The 14,801-nt window shown below is 39.9% G+C and overlaps 1 protein-coding gene and 1 non-coding gene across 19 annotated transcripts in view; both read left to right on the top strand.

Annotated features, from left to right (window-relative positions):
- Nucleotides 1-14,801, top strand: part of PUM1 (pumilio RNA binding family member 1) — a 122,898-nt gene that overhangs the window by 99,177 nt on the left and 8,920 nt on the right. For 15 of the 18 annotated variants that reach the window (XM_043909531.1, XM_043909530.1, XM_043909529.1 and 12 more), the window contains 6 exons: nucleotides 2,017-2,284; nucleotides 4,692-4,821; nucleotides 6,682-6,816; nucleotides 9,942-10,079; nucleotides 12,754-12,879; nucleotides 13,969-14,090. In XM_043909531.1, coding sequence (XP_043765466.1) covers nucleotides 2,017-2,284; nucleotides 4,692-4,821; nucleotides 6,682-6,816; nucleotides 9,942-10,079; nucleotides 12,754-12,879; nucleotides 13,969-14,090 — 919 coding nt within the window. The remainder of the gene's footprint in view (nucleotides 1-2,016; nucleotides 2,285-4,691; nucleotides 4,822-6,681; nucleotides 6,817-9,941; nucleotides 10,080-12,753; nucleotides 12,880-13,968; nucleotides 14,091-14,801) is intronic. The other 3 variants (XM_043909519.1, XM_043909523.1, XM_043909516.1) reach the window with 1 other exon arrangement.
- Nucleotides 7,703-7,787, top strand: LOC122698995. Its single transcript, XR_006342490.1, has one exon. It is a non-coding gene; the product is annotated as a small nucleolar RNA SNORD103/SNORD85 (small nucleolar RNA).

Raw genomic sequence — 14,801 nt, 5'->3', positions numbered from 1 at the left:
AGTAACAGAAATCCAACTGATAATGGCTTAAACAGTAAGTGCATTTGCTGGCTTGTGTAACTGAAGTATAGAAGTAGGGCAGTGCTCAGGGTTGGTTCCCGCAATTCAGCCTTGAAAGCAAGGATCTGGCTTTCTTCCATGTTAATTTGGATGTTTCTCAGGCCTTTTAGGAGTTTGGTTGTTTTTTTGTTGATTTGTTACTTTTCAGTAAGTGCCTTTGTTAGTGACCAGGTTCTTAAAATACCTTTGAGTTGTTTCAAAACCTTGTGTATTCCTGCCATCCCTTCTTCTTCACCACCTTACTTGGTATTATCACATTCTTCCATTGCTGCTGACCTGTCTGATTACTTCCTCTTTGCCTGTTTGTATCCTTTCTCAGACTGGGGAAAAAAAAATTATTTTTGAAATGGGATAAAAAGCAGCCATATGGCTACTGTTCTTTTTTTCTTACAAGCCTCCTGTCTTCCTTTGCTGAAAGAAATGTTTTCCTTTTGGATTAAGAAATACTATGGAATTTTGACAAGAATAACAATGTCCTTTAGAAAACGAAAACTGTATAACTGTATCTGAAAAGGAGAATCGTGTGGTTGGTTGCAAAGCTGTAACTCTGGAGTTAAGAGTTCTGTGATAAATTCTGGCCATGGTGAATTTGAGTTTTGTATCTTTGGAGAGGCATTTCATATCTTTGGGCCTTAATTTTGTTACTTATATGGGATTTTTAAAACTCCCTTTTCCATAATGCCAGTAAGAATTTGATAGAAAGTGGGTATGAAATATTGTTAGCATAGACAGGCTGGCATAGGACAGATACTCAGTAAGTAGTTTTTATTTAATTATTTAAAAATGTGAGCCATTTCCTTTTGGATCTACAGTTTTCATTGAGACCCAGACCTTTGAAACTGGGCCCTAGAATTCTGTGGAGAAATCCAAGCTGAGTATCCCTTTGTAGCCACCACTGAACTCCAGACCAGACTGTCATTAAAACTCTAGTTAACAGGCAGTTCATGTTGGGTGACTTCTCTCATGGTTCCTGGATTGTTATTCATCTGCTCTCTTTGTGGTTTAAATGGCATTTCTTACCTACTTTGCAATGTAGGAATGGGGGAAGAACCAAAAAAAAAAGGCTTCACGTCCTTTTTATAGTACAATCTAAAGTTAAAAAAAAAACAGTATCATAAAAAAACAAAGAAAATAGATACTCATAATTTTTGAAATTCTGTTTTACCTTTTGATAGGCTTTTCAGTCTTCCCTCTTATTTTTTCTGTCTGGGGATTGACAGTGCTTATTCCCTTGTCAGCAGTCAAGATGGCAGTCAGTATTAGTGGCCTGAAAGTTGTTGCTACTGCAGTTACTTCAGGCTCTGTTCCAGTAGGAGTTAGATGCTGCCCATTCCTGATGAAGAACTTGAAAGCCTTCCATTTCAAAGCATATATCCTTTTTATTTTTTTTATCCTTTATGTCTGATCATTGGCCTGCATTGCCTTAGTGATTTTCATACTTGTATTTACTGGCAAAACTATGCCTTCAAAACTTTTTGGGGGGACACTATATAAAACAGACTAACCTGGGTACCCCATTTTTCTTTTAAAGGAAGGGTTTCAGATGGGAGTGGGGATTATTCACTGATGGCAAGAATCTCCACAGAGATGAGAGTGGAAAACCATTCTCGTCTCTGTGCAGTTTGTCTTTTCTGACCCTGGTTCACACAGCAGGAACGTTCCTCCTCATTTCACTTATGAAGGGACTCACTAACCCTTGCTCCATTATTGCTAGCAGTCTCCTATCAGTGTTTAATAGCAATCTCCTCTTAATTTTTGTGCAAAAGTTTTCTTCCAACTTAGTGAGTTGGCCTTCTAAAAATCAAGGCACTAATAGAATTGAGTCTTAACACAAAAGCAACAGATTTGAAAAGAAATCAGAGGTGATACAAGATTTCATGTATGGGATGCTTTTTCTTCTCTTGAACAAAGTTCCTTAAGAATGAGTCTTGAGTTCTCCTGTTCTGTAACCAACAGGAGGACTCACAAATGGCAGTGGAAGATACATCTCTGCTGCTCCAGGCGCTGAAGCCAAGTACCGCAGCGCGAGCAGTGCCTCCAGCCTCTTCAGCCCCAGCAGCACCCTTTTTTCCTCCTCCCGTTTGCGATACGGAATGTCTGATGTCATGCCCTCTGGCAGGAGCAGGCTTTTGGAAGATTTTCGAAATAACCGATATCCCAATTTACAATTGCGGGAGATTGCTGGGCACATAATGGAGTTTTCCCAAGACCAGCATGGTTCCAGGTGAGGACTTGGCTTTGGCACTTAAGGTAACTGAAATCTTAATGCCTTAAATTCCATGCCTCAGATAAGGTATACACTAAGGAAATTGCTATAAAATTAATGAAACAAAATTTGCCTTTTGGTATACTTCCTATTATTTATTTTAGAGGCTGTGAGACCCATCAGATACAAAGTGATTGACAATAGCCATTTAGTAATCTGGATCACAACAAACTATGGAAAGTTCTTAAAGAGAGAGGAATACCAGACCACCTTACCTGCCTCCTGTGAAGCCTGTATGCAGGTCAAGAAGCAACAGTTAGAACCAGACATGGAACAACAGACTGGTTCAAAATTGGGAAAGGAGCACGTCAAGGCTGTATATTGTCACCCTGCTTATTTAACTTAGATGCAGAGTACATCACACGAAATGCCAGGATGGATAAAGCAAAAGCTGGAATCAGGATTGCTGGGAGAAATATCAGCAACCTCATATATGCAGATGACACCACCCTTATGGCAGAAAGCGAAGAGGAACTACAGAGCCTCTTGATGAAAGTGAAAGAAGAGAGTGAAAAAGCTGGCTTAGAATTCAGTATTCAAAGAATGAAGATCATGGCATCCGGTCCCATCACTTCATGGCAAATAGATGGGGAAACAATGGGAGCAGTGACAAGGCTTTATTTTCTTGGGCTCCAAAATCACTGCAGATGGCGGCTGCAGCCATGAAATTAAAAGACGCTTGCTCCATGGAAGAAAAACTATGACAAACCTAGACAGCATATTAAAAAGCAGAGACATTCCTTTGCTAACAAAGGTCCCTATAGTCACAGCTGTGACTATAGTCCCAGTAGTCATGTCCGTGAGAGTTGGACCATAAAGAAAGTTGAGCACCAAAGAATTGATGGTTTTGAACTATGGTGTTGGAGAAGACCCTTGAGAGTCCTTCCATTGGACTGCAAGGAGATCAAACCTGTCAATCCTAAAGGAAATCAATCCTGAATATTCATTAGAAGGACTGATGCTGAAACTGAAGTTCCAATACATCGGCCACCTGATACGAAAACACTTTTTAGAAAAGACATTGATGCTGGGAAAGATGAGAGGCAGGAGGAGAAGGGGACGACAGAGGATAAGGTGGTTGGATAGCATCACTGACTTGATGGACATGAGTTAGAGCAAGCTCTGGGAGATGGTGAAGGATAGGGAAGCCTGGCATGCTGCAGTCTGTGAGGTCTCAGAGTCGGACACGACTGAGCGAACTGAACAACAATAATCTGGATCACATGCTGAAACAACCCTTTTTACCTTTCTGAAAGATTAGCCTGGTGTTCATTTGCTCATGAGAACCTCATAGAATGTCTACAGTTCAAGAAAAACAGAAATAGTAACACAAAGACTTGTGTACAATACTTGCTACTTTAATCACTGTTAAGAATCTTTCTCTCAAAGAGATACTGCTCAGTTGCAAATTTGGGTCCTTAGGCTCAGGAATAAGCTGTTGCCACTGCTTTCCTTTGTTGTTCCCTTCTGTAGAAGTAAGGGTCTGCACAGAGGTTAGAAAATGCTATTATTTAGCTTTGGTTACCCGTCCCTGTTCCAGTGGACTTCACAGAAAGGGACCTTGGTCCTCAGGAAAAGGCAGAGTTATGGTGACATCATCCAGCCTTCTCTCCCTTTTTCTTTCTCTCTGATGGTTCCTTTAAAACAACTCCCAAAGAACTTGCCTCCTCTTTAAGTTCTACCAGCTTGCTACTGGGCAAGGATTTTTCATATTTAAATATTTTCATATTTAAATCCAGATTAAGAGAAAAACATGTTTTTTTTAATACAATTTTTTTAATACAGTCTCCTGAGCTAAAAAAGGCAAACGGAGTAGCTGCTACTTTAGAAAGATACTGCGCATAGATGACTGCTGTCCCACACCGTTAATGAACACATACTACATGTGCACTTCATATGGGTGTGTGTTGAAGACTAAAATAGGGACCATGGGCTTTTAAGTTTATTGATGTGGGACTGGTTTCTAAGAGAAAACGTCTGGCCAAGTTCTCCTGGTGTTGTGCCTCTTGCCTTCACCTTCTTCTCTCTTTTTCTGCCCCACTTTTCATCTCTTCCTTCCATCCCACACGGAAATAAATACATGTCCTGTTGTAATGACATATACTGAAACTTAAATATACTTTTAAAAGCTTGGTTAAAATAGGGAATACTTCACAGTATAACTTGTTTTTTCCTTTTCAGTAATTCTTCAAGTAAGTGAGCTCAAGTGATTTATTTAAGTAACAGTTGTGTGTGTACGTAAATGCATATGCACACAAATACATATAGCTTCAGAACTGAAAAATCACATAAATTGAGCTAGTCTTTAGATATTTTCCAAGTCTTCCTAAAATGCTGTGATTGCTCTTTTTACTTTGTATTTCAGATTCATTCAGCTGAAACTTGAGCGTGCCACACCAGCCGAACGCCAACTTGTCTTCAATGAAATCCTGCAGGCCGCTTACCAGCTGATGGTGGATGTATTTGGAAATTATGTCATTCAGAAGTTCTTTGAAGTAAGCCTTTGTTCTTTCTGTCTTTTGCCTTTAGAGAATCTGCACAGCATTTTGATTTTCATTAGCTGTTTTTAGAATTGCAATTTCATTCCAGTTCTTAAAATGAAGTGTGAGTGGTCTTTTTGAAGCACGATTAAATGTTTCTCCAGTTCGTTAGCAGAAGTGCATCATTGAAATACCCAAGCAGATAATGATAGTGTATTTGAGAAATGTGTTTGTAGAACCAGTCTCTTCATTTAGGATCCAGCACAATATTTCTGATTGCCAAAATAGTTTCACTGAAAGTGTCATGTTTGGAGGAAAAAATTTGTGTAAGATAATTTTAGCAGGACCACAATAAAGTTCTGAAAAAGAAATTTAAAAAATGGTTTCCTAGAGAATTATCTTTGAACACCAGCTCTAGTGTTTTTCATCATAAACCACAGTCATGAGGATTGATACATGGGTGATCCTTCAGCCTTGGTTCCTTATTATTCCCCTGTTAATGCGGATAATGTCTATTCTTGTTTTCATTGTCTTTGGAAAGGATCGGTGAGATTGTTGGATTAATGTCTTATTTCCTCTTCTAAACTAAAGTGTCAGAAAGGCACAGATTTTTTTTTTTTTTTTGACTGACCATTGTAGCTGTGATGTACTACAGAGCCGTGGTATCAATAACCTTATTATAATCCAGAAAGGAGTGAAACATTGAGATGAAACATCTGGTACAGGGGTAAAATGTGGCAACTCTGCACATTACCTGTCCCTCAGCAAGAGAAATTTGTAATCTTCTTACATCTTATTTTTTTTGGTTTGTGTGAAGATTTTTTAAACATGGCTCACTCACAGTCTTCTCAGCTTTTCTCATCAAGATCTAAGTCCTTTGACTCTGAATTCTCTAGCTGTGGATTGAGGAATCAACCTAAACATGACTCTTACAATTTTGACTTTCAGATACCTTTTCACTGCCATTTTGGTCACATATATATAAAAATATAGGGCTCTCCCAACTCCAGAGGTTAATGCAGCTAGGCTGGCCAAATGAACAGTTGATTATAGCAGTACGATTTGGGACAAGCTGGAGAACTTCTCTGACTTAGAGAATGTCCATGGACTTGAGTTCCCTTGTATGAAAAATGAGTGGGTTGGGCATCCTTATTCATAAAGTCTCTATCAGTCTCATATGCTATTCAAATGAAAATAAAAAAACAAGGATGGAAAAGCATTCTAGGAAGACTTAACATTGTGCAGTCATACCCCTCGATTTTACTAACTTTCCCCCTGATCCCGTTGACTTGTATAAATAGACATTATCATTTCTTATAGTAGTATAGAACAGTGTATTCAGAAGAGAGTGCGCATGTGTGCTATGGCTTAAACGTCACAAAGATGAAAGAACTTCAGTTCTTTCATTTCAACTTACGGACTCAGACACCTAAAGTGATACAGGTTTGCTGCAAGAAACCCTTAAATATCCCTCAGACATTGTCTAAAGCCTTAGTAATAAACAGTGTCGTCCACATGTAATTTTGTTTTTAGAATAAATGTAAATGCTCTTGTAATTAATGGCATATAGGTATATTTAATAGTATTGATGAGTTAAGGGCATCTTTGAGGAATTGCCTATTTGTTTAGCAGAAACTACTACAGTTGGATATCTGAGAAGTGTTTTTAACATTAAAAAGAGTTCCTCTTAATCAGATTCTGATAAGTACTGCCTTGAAGAAACAAAGGTTTTTATAAACAAAAGGTTTAGTTAATCACAGACGATAGGGCTAAAAGATGTATGCCAGTGGTTGATACAGAATAATGAATGCTTTGCTTTCTCTGGTTTCTTTCTTTCTACCTAAGTAATGGTGTTCACCCACACATTATGTCTAGTTTGGCAGCCTTGAACAGAAGCTGGCTTTGGCTGAACGGATTCGAGGCCACGTCCTGTCATTGGCACTGCAGATGTATGGCTGCCGTGTTATCCAGAAAGCTCTTGAGTTTATTCCCTCAGACCAGCAGGTAATTGTAAGTTTCCCCTTTAACTTTTCTCTTGGTGTTTGGTGTTTCTTCATGGTACATGTGGTGAACCTTGCATGTTTGTCAGTCTTTAGTTTTCTCTCAGTGTTTCTTTGGTGCTTGTGGCTGCCCTCTGTGCATGGCAAGCATGAATTGTGCAGTTAATTTTGTAAATTTATAGTGGATCAAGTGTCTTGTGTTAAAACCAGCGGTTTCAAACATTTTCCCCTTTGACCAGAATTAAGTCTTTAGTAGGTGTGATTTTAGAGGTGGGTTTTTCCTTTGGCAAGAGGTGAAGAAAGTAGAGTTGTCAATTTCTTGTACCCGAACTGACCCCAACAAACAAAACTTTTTCCAACTTAAACCTAGTTTTCTTCACTTGCACCCTCTTAATCTTCCATTCCACCGTTTGCTGAACGAGCTCCTGCCTGAGGCCGCACTGGTCTGGCACGCTGATCTGGCGCCCACCGTGTGCCAGTCGCCAGCACAGAGATGGCTGAGGCTGAGCACTGCCCACAGAGCACATGTGGGAAGGGTGACGTGAGCGCCTGCGCGCACGCCGCTGAGGGGAGGCTTTGTAGGAGGAGAAGCCCAGGCTGCAGAGGAGGTAGAGGGGAGAAAATGGGACAGAAATCTGAGGCGTTGTGTGCCGTGAGTGGGAGCTGACCCAGAAAGCACATGAGGAGGCTCAGGGCCTCAGAGCGGTCGTGGAGGAGGTCCCGCCGGCCCCACACAGACCACGGGGCCGGGGAGTCCAGCCAGCCCCCAGGCAGGCGTGCGGGCCGCACTGTGTCTGCGGGAGGCAGTGCCTCGCGCCTCGGGTGCTGCCCGTCTGAACCCTCAGCCTTTGGGCTCTGAATTGACCCAGCCCTTCTCGATGGAGGGGTGCCCGTGGTCTGGCAGTGATGAGCCACTTGCCCTCTCTGAGAACAGAGTTCGGTAATGAGAATCTTTACTATGGACTCAAGTTCTGAGCCAGACGGGGCCCCCACCGCCTCCAGGTCAGAACCCAACACCGTGCTGGTGTTGGCGATGGCAGCTGAGGGCTGGGGAGTCCAGAGTCCTTAAGCTGTGAGACTCAGATGGGCCTGTCAAGGTGCTGGTGAAGGTGGAGGGGATGTTGGAGACACACAGCGGGTTGGGAATTCATTCCATTCAGTGCCCAGCACAGGAGCTACAGCGATAAGAAGAGGATGTTGTGTGTAAGTGATTAGAAGCAGGGGTGAAGCTACTAGTTTGTTTTCTCCTAATGTTCAAATCGTTATCAGTTTTAATTTTCCCTGGGATGTTCCAGGATGAAAATTTGATGACTGAATCTTCCTTTGTTAATTTTCTTGTTTCTTTTGAACATGGAACTTTTTCCCTCTCTTGACCATAATGCCTGCTTACTGAAAGCAAGCAGGAAATTTTGATTCCCCAGATATTTTCCATATCTTTGTCCTCTCCCACGAATATGATACACTGTTGATTTTATTTTATATTTTACTGTATTTTTTTGTTTGTTTTCTGATCCAGTGGCTACACTGTAGTAGTTTTTGTCTCCCTTCTCTTCCCTGTGCCCCCACCCCCCCATTGCTCTTTCTACCCTATATATATTGCTGAGTATCTTTTCCTAATCTGGTTTCTCTGTGATTCCTGTTCTGGGTCTAAACTATCTTCCCCAGTACAAATAACTTACTGTTTTCCAGATGTAAGTGTATTTTAGATGAAATAAATTGATCTCCAGTGGAGTTTTTACCTCTTTGGGCTTCAGGGATGCCACTTCCCCTTCATTTTGATTATTAGAACTGTTCCTGGTGTTTTATCTTTATATAGGCATCATCCTCTATTTATCATTCTCATAATTATGTTTCCATAAGTTATTCTTTTCTGACATTTGATTAATTGCTTCAGCAAACTGTCCTGAATCTATTGCTTGTTTAGTCCCTGGCAATGTAGTCTTGAGTTTCTTTAATTAGAAAATCTTTTAGTGCTTTTACATGCTTAACATCTCAAGGATTTAAGACAATTGTATTCATAAATGTCACCATCTTAAACTGGTTTGCTGTCTTCTCCCATACCATAAATATAGAGTCAGCACCGTGTAGCTAATATATAGAGATTGTATACAGCAAAGAAATTGGGCAGAAAGTACCAGGGCCCTGCCGTTGTGCAGGTATTCAGCTTAAGGAGACCTGAGTCAACAAGTCTGGGGAGGGGATCCAATAAAAATCCCAATGGCTCTTTTTCGGTACCCTTGTCACCCCCACACACACATACATACCACATAATGTCTAGTTTTGTCCTGTATTTTTCCCTGCCTTTGGACACTTTTCATTAACTGAGAGTACTATTCCAGCTGATTATGCAGCCAGTCTGGCCTGGTGGAAAGATCATGTTGGAGTCACAGACTCAGGCTAGAGTTCTGATTCAGTCACCGTTTATAGTTTTAACCCTTCTCAGACTCAGTATGTTCATATATTCATATATGTGGGTGGAGAAGAGTGTGCAGGGTAATATTTAATCGACTAGTCATTTGCTGACATGATCTGTATCACCACACACGGGAGTCAGATTACTTGAGTTTGAATTGGGGCAAGTCCGGGTCTGTGATTTTTTAACAAGTCAGCTAATTTTTCTCTGCCTTGATTTATTCATCTGTAATAGTGGCCACTGCAGAGGATTGTCAGGCAGATTCATAAGTCAGATCATGTTAAACACTTAGAGGTCTGCCTAGCTAGAGTCAGCTCTAGATTAACTACTGTCATTTTTATTGATAGGGACTTTACAGTCTTGTCATGGTGACAAATGGTGAATTGTATGTGATAGTCTCTAATACCATATAGTTGATTTGATACCGGCTGCTTTCTATTTGAAGTTGACTGCATTTTTTTTGGAACTCCCAAGAGGTCTTTTCCAAGTTAGAGAACTTTTCTTAAGACTGGTTGTCATTATAGGAAATTTGCTATCATGTGGAAAAACTCCAGTCCTCGTTTGTTATCAAGGTTGTCTTGAGTGCCACAGCTGAGTTGTCCCACTTTCATTGTCATGGATTCCCTGCTCCGTGCTTTTTGTGTTTGGTAAGGAGAATGTTGACTGTCCAGGTGTTTGCTCTCTGTGATTCTGGTGATGCTTTCTTTCTTTGTCTCAACTAGAATGAAATGGTTCGGGAACTGGATGGCCATGTCCTCAAGTGTGTGAAAGACCAGAATGGCAATCACGTGGTGCAGAAGTGCATCGAGTGTGTGCAGCCCCAGTCTCTGCAGTTTATCATCGATGCATTTAAGGGGCAGGTAAGTGACTTAGTAAAGAAAAAAGGGAAACAAGTTGATGGGTGTTTCCATTGTGAGCGGAGAGCACAATGGGAGTGTTCTCAAGGGCTTAGTGCGTTTTAGACTGCAGTAAGTAGCAGTCCTCTTCAGTGTTACTAGGTACTAGCTCTGTGCACCTCCAGCTCTTCCCTTAATTGTCCATGGATCTTCTCTCCATCATGAAAGCAGGAGGATCATGTCAGGATCATGTCAGGATGAGATACTGTCATCAGAGTTGTTAAGTCTTATATTTGACGAGTAAGTTTTTTTATTTGGTTGAGTACTACTTATCTTGATATTTAAAAGTTTTTATCATGTTTTAAAATTTAGGTGATTTACAAAACCAGTCTTACAGGTTATGTGTGACTATATCTTTAACAAGGTGTGGGACTTCCCTGGTGGTCCAGTGGTGAAGACTCTGCATTTCTAATGCAGGGGTTGACTGAGGTCCTACATATCCACCAACCCTTCCCCTCCCCCCTTCCTCTCCGCCCCCCAAATCTCAAGAAAACACCAAGGTGCTTCTTAATTTTGGGGCGTTGGATGGGGCAATGATCAGGTTGGTTTGAACTCTGTTAAGTGGCACCCAACCAGAACTAGCTTCTGATTTCTCCTGTTTATTGTGTATCATAAGAACCAGGGTGCTTTTAGCACCAATTTCCAAGCAGAGTTGCTATTTTGTCATACCACAGCTTTTGTTGTTGTTTTTGAAAAGGAGGGGAGACTGGAAATATCAGGTAAATTTTCAGGTATAGTCATGTGAACTGCTAAAGCCTGTATTGAAATGGGATTTTAGAGTTGTTTAGGTTTTGCGGTTTGCTCGGTTACAGCAATGGTTAAGTAGAGTACAGACACTGAAAGTGAAAGTCGCTCAGTTGTGTCCGACTCTTTGCGACCCCATGGACTATACAGTCCAGAATACTGGAGTGGGTAGCCTTTCCCTTCCCAACCCAGAGATCAGACCCAGGTCTCCCACATTGCAGGCAGATTCTTTACCAGTTGAGCCACAAGGGAAGCTCAAACAGTAACTGAGGATTATTTGGGATTTTCTGAGTTAAGTTAAAAAAGAGTACCTCTGTTTAAGGCTTTTTTTGTGTGTGTGCTTGAAATACACAAAAAAGTAAACAGATTAAGCCACCAAATGGGAGGGAATATTTTCAAGATGAAAAATGCCAATGAATTGATAACCAGCATATATAAAGAACTCTTAAAATCAAAGAGAATAATACAGGTTAATTCAGAAATGGGCTCAAGGCCTGAATAGACAGAAGAAACCTATGAAAAAGTAATCCTATTAGTAATCATGAAAATGCAAAATAAGACCACAAATAGTAGATCATTTTTTTTGTTTTTTTTTGGCCACGCCTCGTGACAGGTAAAAGTGAAAGAGGAGAGTGAAAAAGTTGGCTTAAAGCTCAACAAGATATGTTCAGATATGTTTAAAGCAGCATTGGTCTCCTAATAGGAAAAGACTAAGTAAACTAGATATCTATCAGGAGAGGATCAGACCCCCCCCCCCCCCCACACAGACTTTCTCAACTTTATGCTATACAGATAGATAAACAGAGTAAATGGTAGAACCTCATAGTATTATAAGTAATATTTGAATCACTATGTTGAGTGAAATAAGTTGCTCTAGACTGAGTGTTTACTGTTTTTATAAAGCTAGAATTGAGCAAAACAGTACAGTGTATCAGGTGTATAGTTGTACACATGAAGCTGTGTATAAAACACCTAGAACTGTGACTGACACTTGGTAAACATCTAAGACACATGAACTGTAGCCCACTAGGCTCCTCTGTCCGTGGGATTCTCCAGGCAAGAATACTGGAGTAGGTAGCCACTTCCTTCTCCAGGGGATCTTCCCAACCCAGGGATCAAACCTGGGTCTCCTTCATGGCAGACACATTCTTTACCGTCTGAGCCACTAGGGAGCGTATTAAGTGTTCTCATCATTACTGTCATTATTCTTGACAATAAATTTGAGGTTCAGGTAATCCAGGTCATTCAGCTAGGAAGGGCAGAATTGAGACTGGGTTCTCTGGATCTGAAGCCTGTGCGTTCGCCTTGTTCCAGACTCAACAAAAGAGGAATCCTTTCTTGCTTCTTGCTGGAAAACACCCCAGCTCAATTCAGAACATTATCCTGTGGTTATGTGAAAGCATTCAGGCTTTGGTCCAAACCCTTTTTCTGTTTTTAAAGCCATCATTTGACACTGTGGACTCTTTAACTGTGTTTTCTATGACCTTAATCTCTGTTCCTTTCTAAATAAACCTTTTGGTAAGGTCCTTCTTAGTTTTGAATTTGTATAAATCTATGAGTTCCTGGAATGGGTTTAAGAAATTAGAGTTTATCCTCATTCGTCCATACACACCTTATTATTTTCAGAGAGAACTTAAATGCCATACTTAATAATTTGGACTTGGAGTCAGAGTAGGAAATCAAATCCTGGCTGTGTCATTTACTGTCTGTAAGACTTTAGGCACATTATGTAAACTTAGGCACTTTGGTTTTCTCATCTGTATACCAAGAATAATCATGACTGTCTCTCTAGGTCATTGGGAAAATTAATGGGAAAATGTATATAAGTAATTCTGAAGTATTGAAAGTGGCACCTGTTAATTTTGGTTTTCTTGTTTGTGTCGGTCTGCCCTAGGTGTTTGCTTTGTCCACGCATCCTTATGGCTGCCGAGTGATTCAGAGGATCCTGGAGCACTGTCTCCCTGACCAGACACTCCCTATTTTAGAGGAGCTTCACCAGCACACCGAGCAACTTGTACAGGTAATGGAGTTGCCAGTAGAGTAACTGCAAACACCTGTGGGCTTACGTGTTTTCTCAGCACAGGTTTCTTTTCCAGAAGGGGTTAATGTGTTTAAAATGCCCATTGAAGCTCTGGGCAAGTTTCCATTTATACCAGCCTGGTTCATCTTTTATGCATATGGGTGATGAGTAGAACCCTGCCCTTGGAGTTAAGATCTACCTCTGAGTCATCAAGAGATCTGTCAGGAACTGTCAAAAGCCAGAGCCCTGTCATGGATTAAGCTAGCTGTGGCCACTTAGGCAGGCCATGTAGTCTGTCAGTTTCATCTTTTCAAATGAACTAAATGGAGTAGTTGATTTCTGTAGTTTTTTAAATTTGTCTTGCTTCTACTAAAATTTTCTCCCATATCATACTGTTCGAACACTTTCTTCATGTAGTATGTTGTCTTAAAGCAATTTTAGGAGTGGTGCTTGTTGCTTGTTTTGCTCAGAGATGTGAGATTATAAATGTATTAAATATTCATTGTAAAAAAAGTTGTAAGTGCAGAAAGGAGCAGCAGAACACAAGAAAGGTTCCGTAATCCTACTGTCCAGAAGCAGATACATCTGGCATAGGCACTTTTTTAAAAAAGTGTTCTTTGTATGCACTTAATTTTTTATGTGTTACAAATAAATATTTGTGCCCTTGGAATTCTTGCTCACACACTTATTCTTTAAACACATCTTTCACTTTAGATGAAAGCATTGTATGCTTGTGGTGTTATTTAATTAGGTGTTGCCAGTGTTTCCAGTTTTTCTTTGTTAAAGACAGGTGCAGAGACCCATTTGTACATTTGTTAGAAAAATAGCTCTTTATTTGAAATCCCTGATTGGATCTTTCAGCATAAATATATATAGAAACATTCCATTGTCTAGTAATGATGTGTTCCTGTTTTGTAATGATAGGGAAAAATTGTCACTACCTATCCATTTAAAAAATCCTATATGTTCTTTAGTATTCAGGTAAGCCATCATGGTGTTAAAGGAAGATAGATGTTGATTAATGTCAGAATTTAGGTAGCCTAGAGCTTGTTTATATAAATTTAAAATTTTCTGTTGTTTTTGAAACAGGATCAGTATGGAAATTATGTAATCCAGCATGTATTGGAGCATGGTCGTCCTGAGGATAAAAGTAAAATTGTAGCAGAAATTCGAGGCAATGTACTTGTGTTGAGTCAGCACAAATTTGCAAGGTATGTGCTTTAAATTACACAGGCTGTTTTCCAGAAGAAATGATTAAATAGTATTTCAGGTCCAGAGAAATTGTGGTACTTTTTTCTTCTTCTTCTTTTTAATGTTTATTTTCCTTAAAGTAATACATAGTTACTGAGTTCTACTGCAAAATATGAAACATAAGACGTCTCTTAGTGGGCTTCTTACTCCCCTAGAGTGAGCCACTTTGAAATCTGGGGAATTTGTTTCTAAAGCACATACATTTTGTACTTTGGTAAACTGGGTATTTCATGAACTTACTTTTTTGGAATTGTGAAATGTTCTTTACTTAGTTTCCTCATTGATACTGAGAGTTAAAAGGAAGGTAACCATATCTTTGTATAAGGCCTTCATAGTCTTCAAAATCTCTTTTCAAGCCTTCATATCATACCAGCCCAATAATTAAATGTATATGTTATTCCCAGGTTGTAAAAGATGTTTTAGGTAACTTATAAGTAGCAGAGATTGAAGAAGAAATTGATGGCCGTCCAGTGGGTTAGTGCTATGATTTCTGAGTAGAGTGTGTATCTTACGCATAACATAGTTCTCTGTATTTTTTTGGAATATTTTTCTTCTCTTGTTTTTAAAGTAAATTGCAGGGCAGGTGTGACTCGAACAGCCTTGATGTTTTTAAATTGTTCACTTTTAATTCGTGAAATCTTGTTACAGCATGGAAAATAGAGACGAGAAAT

This window comes from Cervus elaphus, chromosome 8 (genome assembly GCF_910594005.1).
Source record: "Cervus elaphus chromosome 8, mCerEla1.1, whole genome shotgun sequence".
Taxonomy (NCBI): Eukaryota; Metazoa; Chordata; class Mammalia; order Artiodactyla; family Cervidae; genus Cervus; species Cervus elaphus.
Note: the sequence above shows the minus strand (reverse complement) of the source record. Positions and strands in the feature narration are given on the sequence as shown.